This window comes from Gadus chalcogrammus, chromosome 14, assembly GCF_026213295.1.
Source record: "Gadus chalcogrammus isolate NIFS_2021 chromosome 14, NIFS_Gcha_1.0, whole genome shotgun sequence".
NCBI classification, from domain to species: Eukaryota; Metazoa; Chordata; class Actinopteri; order Gadiformes; family Gadidae; genus Gadus; species Gadus chalcogrammus.
Genome location: NC_079425.1, coordinates 7,350,903 through 7,361,695, shown reverse-complemented (window position 1 = coordinate 7,361,695; position 10,793 = coordinate 7,350,903). Strand labels below are relative to the sequence as shown.

General features: G+C 45.2%; 1 protein-coding gene across 1 annotated transcript; it reads right to left on the bottom strand.

The window, feature by feature from the left end:
* Nucleotides 1-978: 978 nt before the first annotated feature.
* On the bottom strand, nt 979-10,793 carry LOC130404068 (potassium channel subfamily K member 2-like). The gene is made up of 9 exons (XM_056608671.1): nt 10,769-10,793; nt 9,711-9,817; nt 9,467-9,579; nt 8,854-8,944; nt 8,150-8,267; nt 7,380-7,540; nt 5,445-5,631; nt 4,915-5,054; nt 979-3,567 (listed from the first exon to the last, which is right to left on the bottom strand). Coding segments are annotated over exons 1-9 (1,263 nt in total). The 5' UTR covers nt 10,770-10,793; the 3' UTR covers nt 979-3,222.

Below are 10,793 nucleotides of genomic sequence, written 5' to 3'. Positions count from 1 at the left end.
CTAATCAAGTATGACGGTACAGTATCATATCACACTCGCAGAGGAGTGTGGAGTCGATTAATTAAGAAATTATTTCTGTGTCCCTAAAAACTTAAGTGAAATGCACTGGGGACCACCAGGTCATTGGGAATCAGACTTCGAAAAATACTTTCAGAGGAGGCTTACAAACTTCTACATGCATCAGTCTTCCAGGGATTCTATAGCATCATGTGTGTTCTATAACAAAAAAAAACTTTTACTGTGGTTGACTAATTTCATACGGGGCTGTGGGGAAGATACAGTAGCCCCTTATGGGGGCTGGGATTCACCATTGACTTAACCACCACAAGACACTGAGCCTGTCAGTGTCTAGAAACAAGATGGCTGCTGGATGAGCCAGGGCCCTGGATGAGTTCCCCCTGGCAGGGCGGTGTTTATAAAGGCCGAGATAGGGCCCTGGTGATAAGCGGTGCTCTATCTGGCTCATCGTGTGGTGTTGATCCTAGCCTGCGCCGACGGCGCTTCCTGCTTTCAAACCTTAATTTCACGCCTCAGGGGCCGAGCTGCTGTCGGCCGGTCGACATCCATCAGACCTGCCCGTTATGACGCGTTTGTCACCCGTCCAGGAAGATTGAACCCAAGGCAAGGGTCAATCAGTTTGTCAGCCCCGTGTGAATCAGCCCTGTTGGATTATTGGGGCTTGGTTGATGCTAATTTGAGACGGTCGAATAGGTTATCAATACGCTGTTAATCAAGATTTCAAGATTTTTTTTCATTCAGTTCAAGATGTTTTGTGCAAACGTGAGGAGACCGAGTCATTTATGGCTCAAACAAATGTGTGAAATTTTATATTTTTAAAAGTGTCTTGTTTCTGTTCATGGCGACTATGAATGTGTAGCACAGAGATTTGGATGCGTAACTTAATAACTTTTAAAATCCTGATTCTTCCAATGAAAGGGTACAGAGAAGCCGTTGAAATCACAGTATATTCAAGTCATTTAATATTCTGTGTAAAAAAATCTGTATCTATGGACATTTCTTTGAGCTAAGGATTTCCTTACATCAGAAATATGCTCTTCCAACGTAAACATACAGAAAAATACATAAGCTTTTTCCTCCATATCATAGAGTATCAACCAATCAAAGCACATCCAGTACATTAGTAGATTGTAGTTATACACAGTATAATCAGTTTTTTGTTAAAATAAAGCTTACAAAGGAAGTTAGAAAATAGTTAACCTATGAACCCAGATCCAAAATAAAGCTAACCAATCACAAGATGTTATGAAATGCAATGTTAGTACCAACAGCTAACCCTGTTTAAAACAAATTATTTTCTCAGTAAAACTAGTATGCAAAACTATGAAATAAAAGGTTATTTTGGGGTACCTTAATGGGTACTGAGGTGTATTCAAATCACCACATTTACTGGAAGCCTAAGGACACAAAGTTCCTTGTGGAGGAAAAACACTATTATTGGGTCTGAGGCTGGAAAATAAAAGTGCATTTTTAACGGCAGGCATACGCACATCAAGCGTGCGTATGTCTGAATGGCTGACTTACTGCGTGTTACTTCACCTGCATCCGTTTATGCATATAACACACAAGTTATGGCACAAGCAAAATGTCACTGTCTGAATGCTGTATTACTTCTTCATCTCTTATCCTAAAATGAGTCGGAGTTGAAATATTCCTAAAGATTTACCAGTTTGCACTTTTTTGTCCAATTGTTCCACTGAAATACCTAAAACGCCTTACAGGCTTGAGTAAATCCAATACAAAAATGGCCTTATAATTTTCCCAATTAAATCTCCATCTTTAGCTCCTTCCAATGCATCATTAAGATGAGTGTTTGATATTTAATGATTACAACTGCTTAATCAGTCAGAGGCTTGATAACATGAATTTTGTAAACTATCTAAAGACCATAACGACAATTGAATGACAAACCGGATTCCTCTGTATGTACAAGGCATCCCTAACATACCACTCATACCACTCACTTGCAATACAGCAGTTTTGTTCAATAATATGTCATTAAAACCGTGGCTTGGTATACCCATGCATGGTAGTTAAAAAGGCCAACAGAATTCAAGGATGTTGACCCAATGGCATTTGATGCTTGATTAATCAAATATGAGTAGATGATGATGCAGAAAATGTAACTTTTGATAAAGTCTTAAATTAATGTTCGACATATAGATACTTCAAAATATTTGAAAGTACGCTTGTCTGGGATATCAGTTTGTAAAAGAAAAACTGTCTCAAGACACAATATCCAGGACTTTATATAATAAAGTGCCTTGGAGCTATGCCATTTTCATCATGGCTGTCCAGCTGGTACGACTGTCATTAAGAATGGCCAAACTTATGTTAAATCCATCAAAGTTACCTCTTTGATATAGAGTATCAGACAGATACTTAAGGAACTGCTGGAGACATGATCGGAATACAATCAGAATACATATTATTTTTAAGAGTCTAAGAAATACTGATCTGGCATTGTTACATTAAGATGATGAAGCAAATTAAGAAAATAATTGTGTAGCTTGGATAAGGTTGTGTTTTTTTTTAAATTTGGTATACAACCTCTTAGAAATGTCAACTTTTGTCGTCCATTCGCCATTGCCATTCTTGTTGTACTTCGTTACATAGCTAATGTGCTAAATTCTTCACATTTCTACTTCTTTGGTCCACTCAGCACACCCTAGCCTACCCATTGTTTGCTGACAGTTGCACTCTTTGCTATTCAGACATAGTGCTGGTCTTTGCAGTTTGAATACTATCACATTCTGTTGTGTTGAGGTTGGGGAAATCCTCTTGTTTCATGCTAAATTGGCACATCCACCAATGTAGGCAACAGTGGTCAGAGGTGGATAGCGTTGGCTATGATGGGGCCAGTTCTGAGATCACCTGCACAGGTGAGGGAAGCTTAAGAGGCACACAGTGGGGTCAGGGAGGCCTGGAGCCTTACTGATGGGAGTAACTTTCAATTAATCGTTTGCACCCTGCGTCGACAGAAGAAGCAAACCGACGCAGACTTGTACCTCAGATTTTAGGCTGGCACATTCAAATTTGTCGGGACACACGCTGACATAACCTACCTTTATGAGCAGCCGTCACCATGTGCCAACAACATCTTATCCGGTTCGACCAATCACTGACCCCTAGTATGGAGTCAGTCGTTCTCAGATATGCAACCGAAAAAACGTTTTTTTACACCGTGATTAAAAACATGTCTACTCATAGCTGCTCGATGATGGAGATGTCTCCCAGCTCGGGGTCCAGACCGTTCATGAAGTAGCGTCCCTTCCTGGTCAGCGGCGTCATGAGCGCCTGCAGGGCGGCCTCCTTCTCGCTCCGCTCCCTCTCCCGCTCCTCGCCGTAGCCCCCCGAGGCCAGGCCCCGGCGGGGGAGGCAGAGCTCGGGGGCGGAGCTCAGGCCCAGGTCGGTGGACAGCTTGCGCTTGATGGAGGCGGCGCGCTGGAACTTGTCGTAGATGTCGATGCTGACGCGCCGCCGCGTCTCCTTCAACTCGGCCGACACGTTGGCCGTCCACTCGGCCGCGTGCGCCCGGATCTCCACCACCTGGGGGTTGGGAGGGGGAGAGGGAGAGAGGAAGTGAGGGAGGGGGGTAGGAAGAGGGAGGGAGGGGGAGAGGGAGAGAGAGAGGGGGAGGGAGAGGGAGAAATGGCGGGAACAGGAAGAGAGAGAGGGGGAGGGGGGAGGGAGAGAGTGAGGGAAAATACGGAGAGAAGGACGGTGGGAGGGAGAAAGAGTGGGAGAGGGAAAGAAAGAGAGAAAGGGAGAGAGAGAGGGAGAGAGAAACGTGGAGAGCGGGGAAGAGGGAGAGAGAAAGGTGACGGTTAATCCCTGCAATGTCAGTGTGTCTATTTAGGCAAGAGAGCAAGATAATTAATTTGTAATTTTCCACATTATCCAAATGACACACACAAACGCAAATAAAATATGCTGACAAAATCCTTCTGTTTGCCTTATTAATGGATTAGCGAGATATGCTAGAGAGCTAGAGGTGATGTATGAATTGATGGCGCTCTTTCTGCCTCTGATGTCACAGGAAGTCAACTCAAAAACATCATACCTGCAACTAGATTTAATCAGCCATGTCAAATATCACACACACACACACACACATTGAACATACTCTTGCGGTTCCGTCTTCTTGATATAACGGCCGCGTAAGCCTTTACAGAGAAGTCAACGTAAAGCCGGCCAGGTCACTGTTCCTCTTTATGCATGGCTGATTGGTCAGCACAAGCCAGCGGAAATGTTGTCAATCACTCAGAATATATACTTTTTTGCTTTATGCATCATTAATCACGATGTGCAGGGTCATGTACCAACCGATGTACCAACCAAATCAGACCTAATTCAACGTTTGCCTATTCTGCCAAATTAACATACCACACCTTTAACAGTGGAGAAAGACAACATACACAAACACACACACACACACACATTACTATAGCTCCTGCCCTGCTATCATCATATCTAATCTATAAAGTAAGATCTCCATACGCCCCCCCCCTGCCCTCTCTCTCGGCCTGTCTGTCTGTGTTTGTCTGTCTCACTCTCTCCCAGCCCCCCACTCTATCTCTTTCTCTCTCTCTCGCTCGCTCTCTATTTCTATCTCTCTCTCTCTCTCTCTCTGCCGTCTCCTTCACGCTCTGGAGAAGCTCAAGCTAATAGCCTGCGACGCTATCGATTACTTGCACAATGTTGGGATGGAGGTGGAGGTGGTGGTGGAGGCAGGGAAACAGTTGATCAGATTACAGAAAAGTCTCATGGCTGGAATGAAGTTAGACAGAGGGCAAAAGTTGAGATGGAGAGAGACGGACGGGCAGACAGATTAATGTATGGGTGGATAGATAGATGGATGGATGGATGGATGGATGGATGGATGGATTGACATACTTCTTCTTTGGTCCTCCTGGAGATGACCCGCAGCCAGTCTCCTATCATGCTGAGGATGGCGGCAAAGTAGGCCAGTCCCACCAGGATCCAGAACCACACGACGGGTTTGTAGTAGTCTTGGTATTCTATCTCGGAGCCACCTGCACAGAGAGCAGCAGGTCAGGGTGGAGGATCACCGCCCATAGGCCTTCGGTTCACACTCCTGTTAGAGAGATCCAGGGTTCCTGCAGATCTTAAATATGAAAACACTAATTGAACTGATCTTGTCAGAGTGGTCAAAGTTGTGAGAGAAAATGTGCTTAAATACATACATTTTTAATTCTTTGGATCCAAATCTCTCAGATGTATTATTGTGTTATTAGTGTGCTTACCGTGAGATGAAGTGCACTGGTAATATTTGTGCGTGTGTGTGTGTTAAAGTGTTGTGTCACTTCATCAGTCAGTGCACGTGCCGCTGGCCTCCTGCTTCGCAGCCGACAGGCATGGCGGCCCGTCTAGCTCGGGGGGGGTCTGCGAGGGGACAACCCTACCTGCCACAAAGTCCCCGAAGCCGATGGTCGTCAAGGTGATGACCACAAAGTAGAGGGACTCGGGCGCGGACCAGCCCTCGATGTGTTTGAAGACGGCGGTCGGCAGCGCCACGAACAGCAGACAGCCAAACAGGACGAAGAGCAGCGTGGAGATGACCCGGATCTTAGTCTGACTGATGTCCCACTGCTGGAAAACAGAGGGAGAGAGAGAGAGAGAGAGAGAGAGAGAGAGGGAGGAAGAGAGAGAGAGAGAGAGAGAGAGAGGAAGAGAGAGGGAGGAAGAGAGAGAGAGAGAGAAAGAGAGAAAGAGAGAAAGAGAGAGAGAGAGAGAGAGAGAGAGAGAGAGAGAGAGAGAGAGAGAGAGAGAGAGAGAGAGAGAGAGAGAGAGAGAGAGAGAGAGAGAGAGAGAAGGGGAAGGGAGGAAGGGAGACAGGAAAACGAGAAAGTAAAGGGAGCGGAAAGATGTGTAGTAAGTATCAGTCGATGTGGGTATATATCGATATTTCATATCTATATATAGATAAGTATTACATTATAATGGATCACAGTATTTGTAATGTCAGCTATAAACTGTTCATTCAGCACTTCCAGAACGTTCCTGGATGTGGTCAACCATCACTCAATGGCTGTTCTTCACAATAACTTCCCCGTAAGCGATCTTATCCCCTCTTTCGGGTTTTTAAGTTTGGTCAGCATCAGCAAATTCTCCCCAGGCACAAAAAAAATGTGGCGACCATTCGCAGCCGTATTAATAATGAAACTGTTCAAGTATAATTATCTTATTGCTGCCAGACCCCAGAAATTACACAAAATAAGGCTGGTAATGAGGTGTTTGAATTAATGTGTGGGGTATGCATTGACACTGGTTCAAAATTGTATTAGTATTAGCACATTAGCATAGACACATGCATATAGCATACACTCTCTCTCTCTCACACACACACACACACACACACACACACACACACACACACACACACACACACACACACACACACACACACACACACACACACACACACACACACACACACACACACACACACACACACACACACTCCCTTTGCCTTAGCATTATGCATACTCTTCATCGCTGAGGCCTGTCCCCAGAGACTACTTAACCATTAATACATTCGACATTCTCCTTTGAAAACTCAAAAGGCTCTCCACTGATTTAATAGCCAGTGGCTACTGAGTGAATAGCGTTTTAAAACTATGGCTCATTATAATTTATTGATTATTTATTGTGTTTATTTCTACCTTGCAGCCACACTCTTGCAGGTACCGCTCTGGTCACAAATTTGCTTGACACACTGTTGATACTTCGGATCAAGGACCCCCCACGTCGGTGGTCAACCTGAATAATGCATTTTAATGAGCTGGGATCTCGAGGTCATCGATTTCAGTGGACATTAAGATGGAATAAGCTTCACTCAGACATTTAGTTACCATTTACCCAAGCTCAAATCAAAACAGGGCTTGGGTAACTAACTCTCTGCAGCTCGAGGCTCAGAGCTGCCTGTCCAGCATTCCACCAGAGTTGGGTTCATTCTCATTTAAATAGGGGTCAACGGTTTATCATCCAGCATCTTAGGATTCAGACATATGCATTCACACACACATACACACACACACACACACACACACGAACACACACACAAGCAAACACACACACACACACACACACACACACACACACACACACACACACACACACACACACACACACACACACACACACACACACACACACACACACACACACACACACACACACACACAAGCGTGCAGAAACAGGCATGGAAGCACAGAGATGCACAGCACACTGCATTATACAATGCAGTGTGCTGTGCATGTTAATGGCTGTCTAAAAAAAAGCCATTTTGGCCTGTGTGTGTATGCGTGTGTCTTTATGTATCTGTGACCATCACTCACCACAATCATCTTCTCCACTTTAGCGATCCCCTTGCCAAATATGGTGCCCAGCTGGTCTCCCACACCGGCCAATAGGAAGCCAAAGAGAGGGATCCCGAGCAGCGCGTACACAATGCAAAAGATTCTCCCGCCCTCTGTTTGTGGGGAGATGTTCCCGAACCCTGCAATGAGACACACACGTCGCAGGACCATGAACTACACTCCCAATGATGTGTATCAGAGGCTGAGGGGAAAGCAGTGTGAGATAAGTGGAATGATTACTGTAGATAGACTCAAGTCTGTCTTTAACAAACAAGTTACCTCTGATTTCCTTCTCTTTATAAATTCCCTTTTTTCCCTTGCTCTTTCCCACTTCTGACCTTCTCCGCTCACACGCACGCACGCACACACGCACACGCACACGCACACGCACACGCACACGCACACACACACACACACACACACACACACACACACACACACACACACACACACACACACGTATTACTTATTGAATTACAAGTAAGAAGGCTAGACAACACATGATATATACACATATTTAAGGACCCTCCATGAGCATAATAGTATTACATCCAGGAAGTATCGTCAAGCATCATCCACAACAGCTACCCCAGTGTTCCTCGTACAGAAAGCACGGTGAAACAATAGACCCAGCTGTTGTTCATTCATCGGGCTCCTCTGACACACACGCACAACCATGCATATGCAAGCGTTGACGTCTCCTGTTGTGTCATGCACGCACATACAAACTTCCTTCTGTGTGGCCTCACCGATAGTAGTGATGACTGTCCCGGCAAAGAAGAAGGCTGAGCTCAGGTCCCAGAGACTAGCATGATGGGTCAGCGTTCCTGCAGGGTTCACGCCCGAACGAATCGCTGTCACCACTTGCTGCAGTGGGAGAGGCCGAGGGAGAGTTCAGTGATTAGAGTGTAACTCACACGGATCGCGAAGGGCACCATAGAAACAGCTTTCGTTGGTCAGGGCAGTTGTTGATCAAGGTGAGACACACACGCAGGTGCGTGCGTGTGTGTGCGTGTGTGTGCGTGTGTGTGTGTGTGTGCGTGTGTGTGTGTGTTTGTGTGTGTGCATGCAGGGCTGAATGTTGTAAAGGTCGTTCTTATTTGCATCACCACTGTAGCCGTCTGATACTGAAGCCTTGCCAATCTCCTAGCGTCCTTGTGTAGATTCCTTTTAATGACTTGCAGACTGGTCCACTTCCCCCATAGTGGCAAATTAACTTAGTCTCAGTCTTAATCCCCCTCACTTTGATTTCCTTTGTTGTTACTGTCCATGATTTGAAAGTTGACCTATAAAAATCATTCTCTCTAAAATGTAATAAAATACTTTGCAGTCAAGAAGCGTCCCAGAAAGAAGTTGTTTGTCATCACAAACCCATTCTTCACAATTCATAGGAGACTGTAGGCTTGAGTAGGCTCTTGGTTGCCACGGCAGTGTAACTGACAGTAGGCCCTACCTTGACCAGTTCCTCCAGCTGGCTGTGGTTCACACAGGGGTGTCTGGAGAGGAACTCCAACTTCTGGGAGAGGATGGCCAAACGCTGGGCACTGGAGGGGAGAAGGAGCATGAGAGAGATGGGAGAGAAGCAGGGGGTCAAAGTTCACAAGTCAAATAATATATATTTTTATTCTTATAGAAATACTCCAAGAGCTTAATAATCCTCATATGGGCGGGAAACAGCAGAATGAGCGCAGACCCAGACTGTGTGGTACCGAGACATGCATCCACCAGACTGTGTGGTACCGAGACATGTATCCACCAGACTGTGTGGTACCGAGACATGTATCCACCAGACTGTGTGGTACCGAGACATGTATCCACCAGACTGTGTGGTACCGAGACATGTATCCACCAGACTGTGTGGTACCGAGACATGCATCCACCAGACTGTGTGGTACCGAGACATGCATCCACCAGACTGTGTGGTACCGAGACATGCATCCACCAGACTGTGTGGTACCGAGACATGTATCCACCAGACTGTGTGGTACCGAGACATGCATCCACCAGACTGTGTGGTACCGAGACATGTATCCACCAGACTGTGTGGTACCGAGACATGTGTCTACCTCTCGTGGGGCTGCTCCAGGGCTCTGAACACCAGCGCTCCCATCACCAGATACAACACCACCAGGAAGAAGATCACAGACACCGTCTTCCACTTCATCACCGTGGCCACCATCTACAATACATGAGCACAGCAAACATCAGATCCATGTCCGCATACTTGTACTCGTGGGTTTTACTATGCTGCTGTAGCAAAACATTCACCAAAACATTTGTTTTTTAAAAGTATTTACTTTTTCCCCTCACCTCGCTTTCCTCCCGGGGGCTCACTGTGACAGGCTTGTTTGAGAAGGAGAGGCGGGGCTTGCTGTTTTGAGTAGCAGATTTGGGGTCCAGTAAGTCTGGAGCTGCCACTGTCCGTGAAACGAGAAAAAAGGTTATTGGACATGATATGGGATGTGTGTGTGCTTGTTAGTGTGTGAATGTGGGATGCACGTGTGTCTGCATTGGCATTTGCACATTCAGGGGGAGGGAAATACAAATGTATGAAATGATACATCCCCCCCACCATTCACTGGTGTAATATTTACTTTTAAGATGAGATGAATGTTCATGAGATTCAAATACAAAACACAAAAGTAAAATGATAATTTATCATAAAAATAAGAATGAGAAAAAATACATTCAAACAATTAATGCAGGAGAGAGAGCGATAGAGAGAGCCATTTGGAGGGAGAGAGAGAGCCATTGATGGACAGAGAGAGATCCATTGAGGGTGTGTGTGTGTGTGTGTGTGTGTGTGTGTGTGTGTGTGTGTGTGTGTGTGTGTGTGTGTGTGTGTGTGTGTGTGTGTGTGTGTGTGTGCGAGAGAGGGAAAGAGAGGAAGAGAGAGAGAGAGAGTGAGAGATAGAGAGAGAGAGAGAGAGAGAGAGAGAGAGAGAGAGAGAGAGAGAGAGAGAGAGAGAGAGAGAGAGAGAGAGAGAGAGAGAGAGAGAGAGAGAGAGAGTGAGAGATAGAGAGGGAGAGAGAAGGTGTGACAGAGCAAATTAGAGTGAGAAGCAAGTGAATAAATGTTTGTATTGAATCATTTGGCACATTAAAAATGAATTTACTCTATATCTGATCTGTACTAGTCGTATGTGTAGCATTTTACTCATGTTTTCTGGATTGTGATGCGTAATGCCAATATTTGCCAAGAAAATTATTAATGCTGCTTTGTCAATAGACACGAAATAACAACTGCCGGCATAGTACCAACTGTTTGGCACAGAGTCTGAATAACTCAAAACGGACTTCCGATGATGAAGTATAGGCATATTGTACCATTTACTGAATTATAATATACGAATATGAGGGAAACTTACTTGAAACTATAAAGTGCCTTGGATA

What these genes read in the sequence shown, in the direction of transcription:
- LOC130404068 (XM_056608671.1), bottom strand. An exon ending in AAGTGGAGAAGATGATTGTG is followed by an intron (nt 5,632 to 7,379) that starts GTGAGTGATGGT and finishes TCTGTTTTCCAG; the next exon opens with CAGTGGGACATCAGTCAGAC. An exon ending in CCAGGAGGACCAAAGAAGAA is followed by an intron (nt 3,568 to 4,914) that starts GTATGTCAATCC and finishes CCCAACCCCCAG; the next exon opens with GTGGTGGAGATCCGGGCGCA.